Below are 20,800 nucleotides of genomic sequence, written 5' to 3'. Positions count from 1 at the left end.
GGATGACATTGTGATTTGTAGTGAGAGTATGGAACAGGTTGAGGAGAACCTGGAGAGGTGGCGATATCTCTAGAGAGGAGAGGAATGAAGGTCCGCAGGACTAAGAATATGTGTGTGAATGAGGGGGAAGACAGAGGAATGGTGAGGATGCAGTGAGTAGAGTTGGCGAAGGTGGATGAGTTTAAATACTTGGGATCAGCAGTTCAGAGTAATGGTGAGTGTGGAAGAGAGGTGATGAAGAGAATTCAGGCATGGTGGAGTGGGTGGAGAAGAATGTCAGGAGTGATTTGTGACAGACTAATACCAGTAAGAGTGAAAGAGACCAGCTATGTTATATGTGTTGGAGAGGGTGGCACTGACAAAAAGACAGGAATCCGAGTGGGAGGTGGTAGAGTTAAAGATGTTAAGATTTGCACTGAGTGTGACAAGGATGGACAGGATCAGAAATAAGTATATTAGAGGGCTAGCTCAGGTTGGGCGGTTTGGAGACAAAGCCAGAGAGGCAAGATTGCGTTGGTTTGGACATGTGCTGAGGTATATAAGGAGAAGGATGCTAAGTTTGGAGCTGCCAGTTAGGAGGAAAAGAGGAAGGCCTAAGATAAGGTTTATGGATGTGGTGAAAGAGGACATACAGGTGGTTGGTGTGACAGCAAGATGGAAAGGATAGGAAGAAATGGGAACAGATGATCCATTGTGGTGCCCCCTAAAGGGATCAGGCAAAAAGAAAGTGTGTGTGTGTGTGTGTGTGTGTGTGTGTGTGTGTGTGTGTGTGTATATATGTATATATGTATATATATATATATATATATATATATATATATATATATATATATATATATATATATATATACACACACACACACACACACACACACACAAACACACACACACAAACACACACACATGTTATTTTAACATTTGTTTACCAGGAAAGTCCGAATGGGACAGAGCCCATTTTCATCGGAAGCTCGGGGAGAAACTACTGATAACGTCTTTTGAATGTATATGTTTAAAATGTAGATAAATATGTGTCTGTGTGTTTGCAAGTATAAATATGAAGTACCTCTCAACTGTCCAGAATTTCAAAGACTTTTGCCTCATTTTTTTATTTGATTCTCAAATGAATTGTATTTTTTGTGGCAATTCTGAGGGCTGAAGTCACTATATAATGACATTTGAGTTTCATACTTCAGGTTCTTTAATAGATGCATGCTGAAGTACAACCTGTTATTCTAGCAACTTCATAGTTGATAAGAGCAACACTTAAAATCTATCCATGATTTGGGACTTTAGCCCCTGCATTATTCATCTATTTGTCCAGAATTCGTGCTCTGAGGCTGAAGAGGTATTGTGTTCATTTAAAATATTGAATAAATATTTCATTACATATGCTATTTTTACAGCAGTTTAACATCTACTTCTATGCTATGTTTATAATATTGTTTATAACAATTATCAAATTTTTACCAAGACTATTCTACCCACCAGTGCTCAGTGTATTCTTACAGCTAAAGATGAGAACTGTGAGGGGCAGACAAGTTAATTTAAACAATATTGATTTCATCTGACATCACACAACTATTAGGTATTTAAGAACAGTCCCCTATGTCTCCCCATCCTGAGCACATTGAACTTAGAGGTTAAACTGACATATCCCTTTTCTTCTTGTCTGGCATAGTCTGTGACGATTCCAAGCTATAAAGAGAGACACAAATACCTTCCCCCTTGAGAACGAACGGAGCTCTCTCTTGGAATACACCAAACTTGAAGTCATACAGAACAAGTGTACCTGTGTTCAGAATATAACCACAACAGTCTGCAGTGCAATCGCTCAGATCAGTCAACTTCCTAAAGGAAAATGTGCACAGCAGGAAACTGCTATTTCTCATTAGAACATAGTGAAGTTCCTTTTCAGCTGTTCAGTTTCTAGTTTCCCTGCTGGTTAGTTGATGTTCTTCTAAGATTCTCCCCATCCCAAGAGAGAGACATGTTCTACATGAATAAAATAAAAAAATAATTATTGGTGTGTGTGTGTGGATGGGGTGGGGGTGCTGACATTAATGGGGGGGACCTATTCCTATATGTTGCACTCTGAAGCTCTAGAACAGTGGTCTCCAACCTTTTTTGCACCAAGGTATCAATGTAAGACAATTTTCCATGGACCGGCCATCTTGAAGCACACATAATAAAGTAGATTATTTATTTATTTATTTGACATTTGTTTAACGAGGAGACCAGATCCGGGGAGAAAAGCTCCAAAGTACAATAAAAAGACAGTTGGCAATAATTACCAAAAAAAGTGTACATTCTGTTTAACACCATAACATTGATCTACTGTGGTTGAGAGGTAAGAAAACCTAATGGCAACCTTTACTGATTTTATGTTTATAAGAGTAATATTTAAAATCTGTCACTATTATTTGGCTCTGTCCAGCATACCTCTCAGCTGTACAGCTTTTCACAGAATGTCCAGATTTTTGCCTCATATTTTTGGTCTTTTGCTCATAAAATTGTTTTCTGGCAAATCACTGGCAGATTATTGAGGCTGAAGTCAGAAAATAATGACAGTTGAGTTTCATACTTCATACCCATCAGAAACCTTCATGCTAATGCAAAACCTGTTGTTATTAACTTTCAAAGTTTGTAAGAGCAGTACTTAAGAGTCCCTATTTTGTGCCTTTGTCGTTCCCCCCCCCCATTATTTTTGGCTTTGTCCAGATTTTTTGATCTAAGTAAGAGGCTGAGAGGTATTCGTACCTCTCAACTGTACATATTTTCGCAGAATGTCCAGATTTTTCCCTCTGAGTTTTGGTCTGATCCTCATAACCTTTGTGATTTTCTGGCAAATCACTGGGATGATCTGAGGACTGAAGTCATTAAATAATGATATGCATTTGTTCTTCAGACCTCATGTCCTTCAGAAAAATGCATAAGACAAATCCTGTTATTCTAGCAACTTCCTTTGGTTATAAGAGCAATATTTAAAATCTGTCCCTATTTGTCCCCCCATTCTGTTAGGCTTTGTCCAGATTTTTTGCATTGCTAAGAGGTTAAGAGGTATGGTGTGTGAGACAGAGAGAGAAGGGGAGAGAGAGAGAAAGTGTGAAGCGTGAGAGATCGCTGGAGGCAGCAGGAATGAGGTTTGTGTACCTTTCATCCATACTACACACACACCCACACAGTGTCTCTTTTGCATTCATGCAGCCATTCATTCACACACATCGCTCTCACTCTTTTCCGATCTCTCACGCAGTCACTCCCTCATTCATACCTGCATTCACTCACACATCACTCTTAATCTCTCCGGATCAAACACACACACAGTCACTTCCTCATTCATACCTGCATTCATTCACACATCACTCTCACTCTTACGATCACACACACACACACACACACACACACACACACACACACACACACACACACAGATTCTTTTGCTTTCTTGCAGGCATTCACTTACACGCAGACAGACACATAAACACACTCATACAGGCATTCACTTACCTGATGGCCTGGTACCAAGTGCTCCACGGCATGGTACCGGGCCGCAGCCCGGTGGTTGGGGACCGCTGCTCTAGAAGACCTGTATGGGAGTTAAGTGTACAGTCTTGGAGAATCACAATAATAAAACCACAAAAGGGCCCTTTCAAGATCTAAAGTCTGAGTTTTCAGTGTGGGTCTCTGCAGGGTCAATGTAATGTGTTAACAGTGTTCTGAGTTCCCTAGACGTTTTAACATTCATTTCTCTGGACCACTTCCCATAGTCATGTAGCAGCATTTGGTTACTATTACTGTGCACTTTATTACCTGATAAAATATAATTTGTCTGCCATTGGCTGTAGTATATGATGTGATGAAAGCAATGAGAATGTCCTGAACAGGGAAGAAGTGCATCTGAAAAAAAGACATTAGGCAAATGTCAATATTTAAATGAAAATTCACAGAATCCAGCAGGAGTTTGCTGTGCTAAGTAAATTATGACATATATATGTAGTAGAGGCCTCATTTACTAACACTAATACTGACTGTTCAATTCCACTAATATTCCTTTTACTGTCTGTTTTTTTCTGGCAATGATTTTCAACACTACACTTCTGCCTTTCCAGGTCTGTATCACAGAGGTGAAAAATTAAACAAAACAAGCCACGTTAAACTTGCAGAACTTCTCTCTTGGATAAAAAAGTAGTAAATTAAAAATATGCACAAAGCAATGAGCCTGTGACTACTGCATTTGAGGTATGCAATGCTCAGTAATCCTGCTGGTAAAATCTGAAATAAGGCATCATTCACAAATTCATTTGTGTATGTTTATTACACATTGGCTATTTTGCAATCAGTGTTTTAGTGGTCTATTTTATTCAATCAAATAAGTATGTCCTTCTCATAATCCCACCAATTAGTAAAGGCTTACAGTGGCATATGAAAATTGTAAACATCTGAACATAAATATTGAAATATATTGTTACAACTCTCCCTTTCAGAGACAAACGGCTTCACAAGCTACTTGATTTGATATGGTTGCAGAGTTGTTGCTTTTCATATAATATAATATAGTAATGAACACTGGACCTTTCATAGCAGCAGATCCAAAATAGTTCAAGATGTGCTTATTTGACCAGGAAGAGTTATCTGTTGCTCTGTAACCACTTGCAGCAGTGTGGTGCACCAAACTGGGGCAGGGCTATAACAAAATTATTAAATTTTGCATCTAACCAGCCCAACAAAATTCATCACTACAAAAGGCTGGCTTGAACTTCAGAATAACTGGCCTACTCCCAGTTAAAAGAGCATATAACACCCTAACATAATGGAAAAATGTCTATTAGTATGTAACTTCTACAATGGTACACACCAAGAGACATTTTGGTGAAAAAAAATCTGGTTCTGACATACACATTATACAACTCTTACAGAGATTTCTTATATTTCACATACATAGCTAAACTCTGTAACTCCAACCCAGTCTCACATCAACAACCCAGAGTACTTAAATACTTACAAGAATACTTAAGCATTTGTTTTTACCATCAGGAATTTAGGTTGAGCATCTTCTATACCAATAGAAAAAAAAAAGAGATTCTAGCACTTAAACTTAAATCTTTTACCCTAGACCAGTTGTCCTGATAGCATAGTGCTCTTGCATCCTTCTGTTTGGCATCCTGGTAGCTTTACTGATCTCAAATGCTGAACATTTTTCCCAGAAAGCCACACAGATCACGTTACTTGATTTACACTAAAATACATCCAGAACCAAGTACAATTTGCCTCTTAAAGACTCACTTTAGGCAAGTTGGAATATATAATTATTATAATTGCAGTCTCTGTGTATTCTCATCTATCTTTTAGTTACCATTCCTGTTGTTTTATAGCTCCCATTTACGTAATCCTTTTGTATATATGGATTCTGGCCAGTTTCGTAATGCTTCTATGGATTTGGAAAGACCATAAGCATTTTCATATTAGAAATATTTTAATACCATCACTATCCAAAGAGTTCTGCAAGTTCAAGGATCTTCTTTTAGTATTATTCTCAATGGTGATCACTTTGTTCATGGTATCCTAATTATATAAGTAACTCTTATATTTATTCTTTGTCTTGAAACACTCTAATTATTAAGGTTACTAAGAACTTCAGTTAGGAAGCTCACACGATGGTTGGATGTGTTACTTTATACTTATAAGATGTTCTTATGATTACGTAATTTGATTCAGTATTATTTACAATGGATATAAGTTAGAAAAATTCTTAAAACTAAACGTATGACAGACCCTTTCAGTGCGGAATATGGACATTTTTCAGACGTGAAATGAGGAGTGTTCCTCATAATGAGGTACTCTTGAGAGGTATGAACTGAAGACTAGAATAAGGCAAGGTGCTGTACAGTGCTCTTGCTGTGATATGCATTCCAGTAATAAAATCTCTGTTTCCATCGTGATGTGCTGCAACACCAAGGAACTTCTAACACAAATTGTTTTCTTGAAATATAAGCAGAAACACCTAAGGTTAGTAATCAGTCTTTCTAGTGAGAATGATGTTGTCCTATAGCTACATACTTTTATTTCCAGGCACAAGCTGCATGCCTGTCTCTGACACCCACAGACAAACACGCAGTATATTGTGTAATTGACTACCACACCCATCCACCAGGTTCTCGCAGCTTTGGGCGTTCCATCTGTGATTGACAGGTTATCCTTCTGTGATTGAAAGTGAGCATGGGCAGGGTGAGGCGGCTAGTTATTAACAGTATTCATACCCTATGACATACCTCTCAACTGTCCCTCAGTTTGACACATATTTTAGCTCACTCTCTCTCTTAATCCCTCCTAAAACTGGTCACTTTTGGATGGGGGGTGGTGGTTTACACTTAAATAATGGCAATATAATTAGAATTATGGACTTCTTTTATTTCAGAAACTGTATATTAATTCACATTAACTTATTCTGTTAGCTTCTCAAGTTAACAGTAGTAATGTTTTAAAAAGAGCCCTGATTATAATTGATTATTTCTGTATTTGTCCCTGTTTGCCTTGAGATTCGTCCCTATTTAGTTGAGAGCTATGCCCTACAGAAAATGAATATGAAAACAGCAAACAAATAGCATGTCTATTACTTGTGAAGCCATTTCTTACTAAAACCTACGGGACTATGGAAAATTGATAAAATGAACACTCCTGTCAGTAAAAGTAAAGCACAGCTGATGTAGTACACAGACGTGAATGCATGCAGAGGTTGAAGGTCAGACGAAAGTAGGTGAGAGCTTGTAATTTATTTTATTTTATTTATTTAACATTTGGTAACCGGGAAAGTCTGACTGGGTCAGAAACCCATTTCAGCAGAGGGCTGGAGAGAAAAGCTCCCATTAATAACTGCAAAAATTCTCCATTAAAAAAGTACAAAATGGACAATTCTATCACTGGAAAAACTCAGGCTACGGAGTAAAGCTGATCGCCTACTCCGAGGTGATCTCTGCCTAATATATAAAGCTATGTCAAACCAGGAGCTGTTGGACATGCTACACCTAAAGAAATCCCAATCCCTCCGAGCTACATGTTCTAGGGACCTAAACCTTGTCACCACAATAAAGAGGACACGCTGGAGGGATAGATTCCTGTCCCAGAGACTTCCTGTACTCTGGAACAAGCTACCCATCTATGTCAAGCAAAGTTCTTCATTAGCACTCTTCAAGAAAAATCTTGATGAGTGGATGGGAAATAGGAAATACACCCTGGAGATCACTTCTGTGTCTCTGCTGGACAGTGGCACAGGAAAATAACTTTCTTGGGTGGTGTAAGCTATGGAACCTTGCTGGCTAGGCTTACGTAGGCCCTTGGGCGGATAGCCTAGTACCTACCTATGAACTGCAGATTGACTGTAACACTGTAACACGCTGCAAAACGTGGAGCAAGTAACACAAACTTGTAGGTTAAAGGTGTTTTTTCCTACAAGTTTGTGTTAGTCAATCACACATACACCTTCACTGTACAAAACGGGAAGCACCAGAACAAATTCTGCTCCACAGAAACTTTAACACCTTAAATATTAAAATAAGCACTGGTGATTTTATAAAACCAACTGTCTTTGTTATGGTTCAGCTTATTTACCCAGTCTTTGTTTCAGAATCCGCTTTAATTGACTGTGTTATTAGTCTACATAATTATTTTTTTAATTTAAAAATATATTGCTCACTATAGTATTGGACACTGAAAATGTTTCAACAGTTTACACTTCAGTGGACACTGAAAATGTTTTAACAGTTTGCACTTCAGTGGACACTGAAAATGTTTTAACAGTTTGCACTTCAGTGGACACTGAAAATGTTTTAACAGTTTGCACTTCAGTGGACACTGAAAATGTTTTAACAGTTTGCACTTCAGTGGACACTGAAAATGTTTTAACAGTTTGCACTTCAGTGGACACTGAAAATGTTTTGACAGTTTACACTTCACTGTGTTTAGTACCATATAGTATAAAGTGACAATTACTTCTGTCATGTACTGGAAATATACCACTATTTATGTTTCATCTCAGCCATTCGTTTCTTTACCATTGCATTTTCCATTTAGCTTTATTATTAGGGAAGACATGAACCTAAATAATTAATCTAACTAGCAAAGCTGGGCTTGTAATGTGAATGATGCAGTCTTCTATGCACAAAACAATACTGGGAGTTTCATTGCACCTGCGCATAGATACATCTGTTGTCTGTTCATTGAAATCCAATCTTTTTAAGTGAATGTATACCTCTTTTTGTATGAATGATAATCTGAGGCAGTTTTCTATATGGTGTGTGTGTTGTACAGAGAAGATTCTGCTTTCATCCAAGGCCACAGAGAGCAAGCAGACTTTTTTTCCAGTGGGAAAAATAAAGAAGCGGCTATATAACTCCACTTAAAACGTGTGCCTTCTATAGCATAAACTGTAATGCCTGCCATCAACCACAGAACAAAACATATTTTTTAAGAACTTGTTTTACATATAATAATAAAAAACTAAATTACTGCATTTTAAACCACAGTGAAAGACTCTGCATAATTTATGCTGTAAGCATGCTAAACACGGCAATCTCTCAACTGTACCACTTCTTTGGCACCTTGAAAATTGGAACTTCAATAAAATAAAAGAATTGGCAAATAATTACCTCAGTGCAGATCACAGTCGCACACTGGACGAGCAGTTTCAAACTCGTTTGTCTGACTGGTTTTATTTTAAAATTAGACTGTCTTCTGGAAGGTTAACTAAACTTTTACTCACAACGCTTTCACAGCTGTCACCAGCATGCCCAAATTACAACAGAGATGCAGGTGGAGGATTATTTTAATGAAAAAATCATCTGACTGCAACCTCCAGTTGGATTTCTGATGTATTACGCGGTTTACTATTGAAATGCCGATCCGACTATGTGTGACTCGACTTGTGCGAAGGCGGAAGAGCGAATGTCACCGCGGTCGAACCCAATTGTGCGAACGGCATATCATCGCCCCTGCGTGAACCATGGTAGCATGGGTGTGGAGGTGTTGTGCGGCCGGTAATGTCGAACGTCGAATGCCCGTCGGTTGCGAACGATTTTCGTGGTTTCGGTTCGCGTAAATGCGTCGCAGAAGTGGCCGTTCGACCATGTTCAATCGCGATTTCAATAGTAAACCGTATTACGCATGTTGGTGACAGGATTCTTTGGGAAGAAAAGATGCACCTGATTTAAAAAAAAAAAAAAAAAAAAAGTTTAAAAAGGGGCCAGCTCACACTCCTGCGCTCATGCCTGAATCCGTCACTGCATATCACATAAAAGTGCTGCTGTAGACTCTGAAATTTCAGTGCTGTCAAGTCACGGAACCCATTCATTTTGCATGTAGAGATCCAAAAATTTCCAGGGCTACTTGCCATGGCAGTAGCACATAAGAAACTTTCTTTGGGCAGTCTCTTTCTAGTGCACACCCCCATTTTGATCATCAACTTGGATTCTTCTGCTTTAGAGTGGGAGACCATCATTATTTTGAGAAGGCAGTCCAAGGAGTATGGTTACAAATGAAGGCCAGCCTGGAGATCAGTGTTCTGTAAATGAAGGATGCCCTTTTCACATTGCAGGATTTTAGGACTGCCTTCTCCAGGGTGCAGTTGCCATCTACATCAGTATAATGGCAGCGGTCTCATGCTTGAACAAAATGTGGACAAAAATCACTCCTACCACCGCTGTCAAGAAGCCATAAAGTTATGTAGATGGACTGTATCCATGACCCGCTTTTAGATTGCCATCCTCATCCCAGGAAAAGCTAATTCTTTAACTGAAAAACCTCAGTTAGTGCTTACTGATGCTTAGCACATGGTATACAAGTCAAAACTCTTCTGTCACTGGGGAAAGCCTTGCTTTGGCATGTTTGCCTCCCTGACCATTGCCAGGTGCATAATTTTTTTCCCCATAATTCTTATTTTGGGAGGACATCCCTGAAATGCACTAGTACAGAAATGGCCCTCAGGACTACATAATTCTTCCTTCCATTTCCTGTTATTCTGTAGTTCATTATGTAGTCAGGTCGAGCGAGTCTGGGGTCATTTTCATAGTCTGTTATTGGCCTTGACAAGTTTCCACTGTTACTGCCCCATCTTGTGGAGAAGTCTCTGCAACTGAGACCTTTCACAATGGTACTGTCCAGGAAGCTTCCCCAAGACTTTCACTCCTTTCATCTAGCAGAATGTTATTTCCAGTTCCATCTGTGGCCAGGGACCTACCTAGTCTAAGTCAAAGTAAACGTTGTTGTCATTTAAAACTATACATGTGTAGCCTCAACGAAATTTCGTGCATCAGCTCAATTCTTGAGATTACAAAGGAAAGTGAAGCAACACATACAAGCAGAGGAATAAACATACCTAACAAATACAGTACTACTCCCAATGCACACAAGAAAGAGCAGAGAAATTTACCAACACTCTGATACAAAAAGAATACCCTCCCCTTAGTTAAATTAACTACCCTATTTAAAGTAAAACCAAACATACTACAGATTGAAATGCCTACATTATTTGTCTAATATTGCACTTTAGTGAGTTAAATAATACTATGGATATAATAAATAAATATTGCACTTGCTTGGAATGTATAAGTATATATTGCACAAATAAATACAAATTGACTTATGATGTGTCCAGACCCCTGGGACTAGTGTAGGAGTTCAGAAGTCTAATCACTGTAGGGTAGAAACTGGTACTGAATCTTGTATACCTAGTTCAAATTCTTTCTTCTAATCAGAATCCTAATTCCAGAAAACTGTACAATAGTAACTGTATATGATCTTCTGTATGGGTTACTAAGTGTTTAGATCCATTTATTGCTCCTGTTCCAAACATGTTCGGACCTCCTGTTGCAGGTTTTCATTTATAATGTAATCTACTCTTCTGTCAGCTGCCAGCTCGATCACTAAGGGAAAAAAGAGATGGAATTAAAGTGTATGTAGTAGGCTCATTAATACTTGTAGACAGATAAAACAGGAATTGTATTGCATGAAGCTTTGTGATGTTTCCATCCGTATTACAGGCTGTTGTAGTGGCAGTGATTTTAAAAGTACTCAAGACAAGCTATGGAGGTATTTTTTCAATGGTACAGGTGCTCTGGTTAGAAATGCTTAGGATTACATAGCCTAATCTAAGACAATACCTATAAAATAACGTAATACTAATTACCAATTTCTAAAATATATATAATGAGATTATATTTCTGATGTTTCAAAATATATAGTAAGATCATTTCTTATCACTTAATTTCCACAGATTGGAGTGTCTCTATTTGCCTTGCCATGTGTCATCTTTCTTTTACTAAGAAGAAATGCAGCACAAATTGGTGAAATCAGATTCAGCTGCCTGTCATTTGCACAAACTGTTCTTTCTTTGATTAATTCTTAAGGATTTTGAGTGTGAAAAAGTCTTTTAACTGCAATATATTTATTTTAGCTTCTTGTGTACTTCAGCTCATCTCATTTTAGAAGACATAACACATCACATGATCACAGAAGAGAATTACATATTTACAAATACTCAAACTGGATTTTCCCATCTCATATACAGAAGTTACTTGTATATCATAATGTTACATTTGAATGAGTAGGTGTGCCTTCATCAACATACCCACCATTCAGCTCCTTGCTTTAGAACAGAGGAAAATGTCAGGTCTTTATATGATACATTGATTGTTTTTGCTCTGCCTTAATGTGGAAAGAGAGATCTGGAGAAGAAGCTTGCCTGCATTGCATTATAGGTAAATGGAAGAGACTAATAACTTGAGTAAATATAGATATCAAGCAGAATAATGTGATAGCTTTGGTCTTCATATATTTTTTTTAATTTTCATCCTTGTTGCCTTCTGATCATCAGCCTATTCTTGACAGTTGACCCATTGGTTCCCTCATCTGTGTGTGTGTGAAACACAGCTGAAAGAAGCAGTCATTTAGACAGCCATCAGGGTGGTTTGAGTTTTTGCAGCTGGACTTGCATTCCCATGCAAAGGAAGGTGGTACGTACAGTAGGTTCTCAGTGCTAAGCAGTCCCTCAGGTCAACAAGAGATGGTGCTAGCAAACAAAGCCATAGCTGGCTCATCTAGCACCTGGTGGTGGCTTGGTGAGCTTAAAACCCACCTCCAGGCTGCAAATACTCAACACTGGTCCTTTAAGGGATTGTGGCAATGTATGTCCAGCTCATCTCTGCCATGCCTGTCCTGGATGAGTACAGCCGTCCTCCCCTGCCAGCTGTGTTAACCGAAAGAATTACTAATTGAGGTTTAATCATTCATGCCTTAGGGCATTGGAGTTATCTTTTCCAAATTGTGTATGATTTTCTGCAGCAGTTATTTCATGATGTACATGGTACAGTTTGAGTGAGGTACTCATAAGAGTATCTAACCTCTGTCTCCCGAAGAGCTATGCTTATGTTGCATTTGGCAGTCAATAAACTGCTTTTGCCACCATGTTTAGTTTTGATTGCAGTACTGTCTTAACATTATCATATGTTCTTAATTTGTATAAGTCTTGATGTAAAGCCACCTACCTTATATTTCTGAAGTAATATGACCTGAGTAGCTATTTGTATTATGTTCAGGGTGCATTTCCCCTGCAAAAATAGTGTCATTATATATAGATGGTTTTATGAAACAGTTTAGTATTTTTTTTATTTGAAATAGTAATGTTTCATTTGGTTGCGTTCAGCTAGAGCAGAATGATGTATGCAATCCTCATTTTAATATTTGATATTTTCAAATCCATCTTTTTTTTAGGATAGAATACCAGGCACGACAAAAAAGATTTATTTTGTTAATTTGCTTTGTGCATGACAATGGTTTTATATGCAAATCATTACTGAGATGTTCTTTCCCACAGTTTACCTGTCAACCATGTTTGTCTTTCAGCTTTTCCCGGTTAGGGGTCGCCACAGTGGAACTCCGGTCTACTAATGATTGGCAGTAGACTTTCACAAACGCCGAGGTGCCGGCTCGATGTTCAGCCTTCAACGAAGGCACGCCCATTTACGCATGTCTTTCAAATGCCTACCCAAACACGGGGAGGACATGCAGACTCCACACAGAAGGCACTCCCCGCACTCCAGCCGAGAATCGAATGGGAGAACCTCTTGCTGTGAGGCAACAACGCTATCCCTGCACCACTGCGGATGCTAATGCTTTTAAATACATTGTTACAGATCTCATTCTCTTACACATCTGTGCAAGTATGTATGCATATATATATATATATATATATATATATATATATATATATATATATATATATATATCCGTATGTATATAGATATACACATGTATACATACACACTCATACCATTCACACAAATGCAATTAATGCATGCCGAGTCTAGCATATATGAACATTTTTTTGAAAAGCACAGATTAAGAGCTATGATCAATACACCCTATAGTTTTATACACGGTGGTGGTGGTATGGAAGGAAAAACATTAGTATCCTAGTTGTCACCAAGTTTATAATTTGTGTATAACACTGGGTGGATAGCCAACAGAATGACACTTCAGCATTTCATTCACTTCTGCCAACAAAGTTGCTTCATATTTTCAGATTTATTTCAAAATTACACTCAGGAGGAAATCACTGGAAACAAAGTCCAAGTTTTAATGGTGCTTCTGGTACCTTGGCAAACAGCCTTCAAGGAATAACATAAGCCACCAGCCACTCCCATTTTATATCAAGCTGCTCCAATTAAACAATCATCTCATCACCCAATAATCTACTATAAGAACCTACTTAAACAAACATACCCTTAAAAAGGGTAGAATATTTTCCATATACAATAAGCTACAAAACATCATAAATACAATATTATAACTTGTACATTTAAATTCACATCCACATTCATACCTTTAGGTTTTAAAGTATTATAATTTAGAATAAACCTGCTTTCCATTTTTAACTAACTAGTTAAAAAATCCCCACCCCTAGCTAGAAAAGGCGTAGCTAACACACTAAAGAAGAAACTAACATCAGAACCCCCATGTGCATTAATAGTGTTCAGCCACTGGGCTATCCAAATTCGTATTTCTGATACGTCGAAGATGATCAAGAATTCTAACTTTTACCATACGTTTTGTCTGTCCAACATACCACCTCACAGGAGTACACCCACACCCTACAATATAAACCACCCCACAAGAAACACATGAAAACCTTCCCATAGAATGAAATAATTTACCATTAATTTCTCTACCTGAAAGGTTCATAATCCTAGAACATACTTTACATCTTCCACAAGGGATGGAACCCATGCAAGCCCCCTGGAAAGAAACCACCTTAAAACTATTGGAGCAGTTTGATATAAAATGGGAATGGTTGGTGGCTTATGTTATTCCTTGAAGGCTGTTTGCAAGGTACCAGAAGCACCATTAAAAGTTAAAATTTGTTCCCAGTGACTGCCTCCTGAGTGTATTTTTTGGATATTTTGTGTTGCTGTGTGTCTGGATTTATTTCAAAATTATGTAGAATTGTTAGATCATTGGCTATGCAAATATGTTACTGTGACACTTCAGTTGTCCGGTACTATTTGTCAGTGAAAGCTGATTTGGTCAGTCTTTGCATTAATCCCTGTACTTGCATTGAGAAGAGCAACCTCTGTTTTACTGATTATATTGGCAGTCAATTAAAATACAGTTGACAGTCATTTTGCAGCACATCTTGTGATCCTTGCTAAGGTCTGTTTCTTACTATATGGATAAGACTTGATGTAATAAATAAAGCTTAATATGTAAAACTCAGTCAAGTGCTACTTCCACAAAAATGTGTAAAAAATGATCTCCCGTTGCAAAAAAGAATACCTACAAACCTGCACTTGATAGTTGCTTAGCCAGCATCTGTGACACCACATTTATACAAAAACACTCAAAGCTCTTGCCTTAGACCGCAGTATTTTTCTGGTCTCCTTAGTTACATAAAACTGCATACTCTGCTGTCGTTTTTCTGCATGACTCGTAGTGTGTGACATATGCATTGTATCAGTACAGTGGATGTGTGGCAGTATGGATTATTGAAACATGATCTGTTATGTGAACTGTAGGGAAGTTCTTTTATATGCATATAGTTTTTGAAATTGCTATGATAAAGAAAAATGTTAACATACTGAGAGGAATAATGAATGAAAAATTAAAGCTGGTTTGTAACAGTGAAGGTATTTTCAGAGTTGTCATAGAAAAAAAAAATAAAATGACCTTGAAAACATTGTTTTGCAAAGGAAAATTGCTGCAAAACAAAAGGGACAAATGAGACTGAAAGATGAAATACAACTTTAAAAGGCATTAGAAGCAGTTGTCTCTGTGTTCAGAGCAATATAGCCTTTAGTTTCACCCAGATTACCCAGGATACTTTAGTGGCACATGTGGCTGAAGATCTGGCAATAGATTGTGGCAGTAAGTGACCGATGCTGACTTCCATCCTAGAGGGGGGAGTCAGAGTACTCTAATGCATTGACTGACACCCAGCAGAGGCTTGAGTATACAGGGAGTGGAGAAGATGGAAGGTGAATGCCCACTAAACAGAATGCAAGCTGTAGCTGTAGCTAGAGGATAGACGTACGCTCAGAATTATGCATAGGTTAGGAATCAACTAATTCAGGCTGCTTTTAGGAGTAGTGGGGCAAGGGTAAAGTAGAAAACCGTGGTGGTGATCTGGGGATGTATATCGAGAAGATATGATGGTTGGCAGGTGAGAAAGGAGACCCAGGGGAAAATCATGTACTGTAAATGTATTTTATAGAATTGTAAGGTACCTCTCATTTGGCTGAAACCAGAATGGGAGACCTTGGTTATCCCACCCCTTAACTTATTGCAGGTGTTCTTTGCCTCCTTTAATCCCATATAATAATAATTTTAGTACATCTTAATACCGTAGTCACGCCATAGTGGTAGAGATGAAAGGTTGTTTTTCATCTACAGACTAGTTATTTCCTACATCCAGGGTGGTAAGGAGAGAGGATATTGAAAGCAGCTGAGGTTCAGGAAAATTTTGTTGAGGTTGTGCTGCAAACCTTTGGATAGGACTACATTCCTGTTTCAGTTCTTAGCAGGTTAGACAAAGTTCAGAGTGTACAATGAAGATCTCTTCTGGCTGACACTCAGCATGCTACAGTATGGTTTGCCCTAGACAGAGCAGAGAGTATCCAACAGATGAAGACAGAAGTGTGGAAATGCCAAAAGGTGGTGCACACACATACATGGAAGGGAGAAACTAAGAGTGAGACAATTGTCTAACAATTCATTATAGAGGATTGATGTTGTGATCTGCTAACTAACTTCATCCTGTAGTTCTGGGGGGTTTGATTTTTTTGTTTTAGTCTCTCATTTGTCTACAGACGAATATTCTGAGCAAGTTGCTTAAACAGTGCATCTTCACTCTGAAAAGAAGTATTTCTGCCTAGTCGGTTCACCAGTTAAACAAAGAAGCAACTAATTAAATAGACAGCCTATGGATATGATTCAGAGACAGCATATAAAAAGGTATGTACAGGTGTCTGCCCTAAAGAAGGAAAAAGAAACTTAACAGAATGATAAAATGTTGAGTAAAGAAATCAAAAGAGCACTTTTGGATAAGGAAGGCACTTCCAACAGTGGAAATGGAAGGGCAGATACAGAACAAAAAAAGTGCGGCTAAATAGGTAAGGAAGGTCATAGTCAGTTTGGGGTAAATATTAGCTAAGAGTAAAGCAGAAAGAGAGAGTTTTTGTGTACATATGTGAGATTAAGAAAGGAAATGCACACAGAAAAGGACTGTTCAGGGATAGTGATGGCAGAGACATCTTTGAAGCAGTAAAAGTATTCTTCATCAGTGTATTCATAAAGTGAAATAGATGGGTAGCATCCTGTGAGGGAGAGAATGCAGAGTGGCATGAGCTGGATCCTGAAGAGAGAGAGGGAGAGTATTAAAAAAAGGAATGGTTTGGATTACACAAGAACGTGCAGTACCTGGATTAAGTTCCAGACAGAGCACTCAAAACATTTGCAAATACTCTTGCAGAACCTCTGACAAACATGTCTGGTCATTGATGAAGTGCCTTTTGTTCCTGCATGTATGGGAGTAGCAGGACCAGTTGATACAACTGTAAAACAGTTAGTAGTGACATTGGCAGGGCAGAGGGAAAAGAAGACCATGAATCAGAGGTTGAGTCTATTCTAAAAAAAACATCAGCTGCAGGACCCAAAGCCAGAATGGTTTCCCTGTGAATAAGTGCTGCCATTTGATTTTTCTGCACATCTCTGACTGGATAACAACAGAGCTGGTGTAGAGTGTCACTGGTTGTGATTTACCTGGATATTGTTATCAAGACCTTTGGCTTAGAACTACACAGAAAAGTGTTTTGTTAGCTGAAGGAATTAAGAGTGGGGCAGTAAACTTGGGAAAAAAAGTATCCCAGGGGGAATGAGAGTAGAGCATCTGTTCCTACTAGAGGTTCATAGGTTCATAGATTAGTACTAAGCTAACTGCCCTTGCGAGACATTTTAAGCCTAGCCAATTATCCCTTGTGAGACTCAAACCCTACACCTTGTGTTTGTAAGGCAAACACCTTAACCATTAGGCCACCCTCCCAGTTGGGAGTTGGAGTTTTATTGCTAGACCCCATAAGAAATAAAGTATATGATATGGGTGCACAGAATCATGTCAGGGAGATGTGATGAGATTACTGTGAACAAAAAGGAGTTGGTATAAGCAATTGACACAAGACCAAGTGCTATATGGATCTGCAAAAGTCTTTCACATAGTGAGAGAGAAAGAAAGAGTTATGTACACATAGAACAGACTGCCAGATTAACTGCTCGAGAGGGAATCCGCAGAAGCATTCAAAAGGGATGTTGAGCAGACAGATAATGATTGAGGGGCAAGATTGGGATGGCAGGTAGGTAGAATGTTAACTGAATTTAAATGGCAGGGTAGATTTACTTTTCTAAAGTGAAGAGTTTTGCCACGTGACAAACAGTAATACTGATCAAACTCATACCTCTCAACTATTCAGATTTTCATAGATGTCTGGATTTTTGCCTCATTTTTGGTCTTTTCCTCAGAAAATTTGTGATTTTATGGCATATCATTGAGGATTGAGATCACTAAAAATGAAATTTCAGACTTAATATACTTCAGAAAATGCTTGCTAATGCAAGACCTGTTTTTCTAGCAACTATCTAAGTTTATGAGAGCATTATTTAAAATGTGGGCCTTTTCCCCTATTATTTTTGTCTTTGTCCAGGTTTCTTGCACTAACAGGTTGAGAGGTATGGTCAGACAGAATGCCTGCATATGTCTTTATTCGACTCTTGAACCTCTAAGAAGGTAAACGGAAGCACTGATGTTATAATAGCATTTAGACAGTTTATGTATGCAAGTCTAACTGCTGAGTGCTTTATGTTTTATGTAGCAGTAAACCTACCATGAGGATTGATACTGCAATGCTTTGCGCAACAGCATTTAAGTAATTACTGAGATGCTGTCATAGACTTGTCATATTTGCATAAGACATATTCTTATTTAGCAACAAGATTTGTGTGCATCACAGTCAACATTGTACTGATCTGACACCGTATACCAATAAGAGAAGTCCAGATCTGAGGCTGGACAGATGGACCCCATTGCTGCAGTATAGACATGTGCACCGATAAGCCACCTACTGCTGCTGAGATTTAGTGCTGTTTGCATATGCACAAGTCAATACAAAAGTAAATGAGAAGAGGGTAGCGTGTTATTTCAAGAACAAATTGGCATTTTCTTTAAGAAATGCCTGTGAATCTCCAAAGGGTAGCTGTTTGACAGTGTAGTGCAAACTTGAGAGCCTGCTATTATTTCTAGGGTGTAAAGTGTGTGTGTGTGTGTGTGTGTGTATATATATATATATATATATATATATATATATATATATATATATATATATATATATATATATATATTGAAAATAATTGTTTACCTGCTATGATTAAGTCACTATTGTCATACTTCATACCGCAGGAAAGCGATACCAATTGTTGTTCTTATTTTATCTCAGAATATATGTCTGCTGGCTTGTTATTAAATCAAAATTGTTCTCTTCTTGTATAATCATTAGTTGTTGCTGGTTATGGGCATAGATTTTTGGGATTCAGAATTCTGCTCTTTTAAGTGTTTTGGATTTATGGACATAACTGATAAATGTGAAATGACAGAAAGAAAAATGTACTTTGTTTCCTTTATATTCTCATTGAATAATTACATTGCTCCATACTTCAATTTAATGAATGGTTTATTTGGAATTCCATTATATGTGAATAACACTGACTTTATTGTCACTTTTAACTTTTTTTTTTCTCCCCTAGTGATCGAGCTGGCAGCTGACATTGCAACATTACAGAGTCATCTTCAGGTGGCACAGAAGGAATATCAGACACTGCTACGACAAAAACTTCATCTCACAAAGGAGAATGTGTAGAAACTTTCAGTTTGCAAGACTTGCTTACCTTCCCTTGCTCACATACACATTTGTCCTTCTAGATAAAAAGCCTCATTTTTCTAGTTATACAATTCATAAACCATTCATCAATATAAATTGTTAGCTGAAGTCTGTAAGGTGTCCTCTTACCCATAATGTTCTGTTGTACACTGTATAAAAATGGCATTTATTTTCTCTTGACATTCCTTTGGTTTTCACGTGTCTGCTGTGAGTGCATAATATTTTGAGGTTATTTGTACACAATGTTAAAAAATACCACTCCTAATGTTTTATTTTTGTGATAGGCATTGAATGTCAGTACCTGGATTGTTGAAAAAGTAACCATTACCTTGTTACATCACATCGTTTGTATGATATGTTATAACAGCGCCTCATGCTAAGCGAGCAAGGCAGAAAAGCAAAGCAATAAAGGCTGACAAAGTGCAACCAGTGAAGTGCGAATACTTCAAACACACTAACATTGACACAGTTTTTGGATAATTCCCTTTACTCCGTGGTATAGCAGGCTGAAGTCCAAAGTTCATAATCCTTTTGTGCAAATAAAAAGAAATAAAGAAAAACATGTAAATACTGCTTACCTAGCTGTTGTCTTTTCTTAACCGAGAATTTCTGGTCCCCTTCTGCAGATTATCTGAATTTACAGGCAGAAAGACAAAAATGCTGAAACAACTCACAAGTCACAAGCTGCAGACTAGATGTCCTTCAAGAATGCAACTGCAGTCATAACATATGGGTTGTCCTGCCTCAGGCAGCCCTCGGTCGGCCGGATTCCAAAGTCTGGGTCCGGCGTCAGCTGGTGTCGCCTCCTCTCCGACGTCAGAACGGCTGGAGTATAAAAGCATCGGCCAACGCCATCTTCTTCAGTCTTTCTTGCCGCGCGGTGCCCGAAGCAGAAGCAGTTCGCAAGTGCCGGTCGGTCAGCTCCTGTATTTCAGTACCGAAGTCATCTAAAAGCTAAGTACCCCATTGGGGAACATTTTATCTTGCCTCAGCCGATGTCAGAACAAATTGAGAAAGTTAATAATTGTTTGTCTTGTGGTAAACAAATACCTCATAAGGACTTCCATTCCTATTGCCTCCCTTGCCTGGGCCCAGACCACGGCGTCTCGGCCTGTGCTGCCTGTGCTTGCTTTAATAAGCGCACTCTCAGGCACCGAGCAGAATTTGCCGAAGACTTTTTCGGCGAATCTTTCGCTTATATCATGCCGTCGGAACAACCGACAACTCAATCTACCAAAAAACGAAAGGACCGGGACCGACATCCTCGGCCTGCGTCCTCCACCGATACTCCTCCTAAACCCTCCGCGAGTGCTTCGGTCCCTTCGGAAGTGGTA

General features: G+C 38.4%; 1 protein-coding gene across 1 annotated transcript in view; it reads left to right on the top strand.

The window, feature by feature from the left end:
* Positions 1-20,039, top strand: part of CCDC115 (coiled-coil domain containing 115) — a 303,910-nt gene extending 283,871 nt beyond the window's left edge. The window contains exon 6 of the mRNA XM_044080726.1: positions 19,333-20,039. Within this exon, the coding sequence (XP_043936661.1) occupies positions 19,333-19,445 (113 nt within the window). The 3' untranslated portion in view covers positions 19,446-20,039. The remainder of the gene's footprint in view (positions 1-19,332) is intronic.
* The last annotated feature ends 761 nt before the right edge of the window (positions 20,040-20,800 follow it).

Source organism: Protopterus annectens, chromosome 8.part0 (assembly GCF_019279795.1).
Source record: "Protopterus annectens isolate FY-2018-M chromosome 8.part0, PAN1.0, whole genome shotgun sequence".
NCBI lineage: Eukaryota > Metazoa > Chordata > Ceratodontiformes > Protopteridae > Protopterus > Protopterus annectens.
The sequence above is the reverse complement of the archived record's forward strand: the minus strand, read 5'-3'. Positions and strand labels throughout refer to the sequence as shown.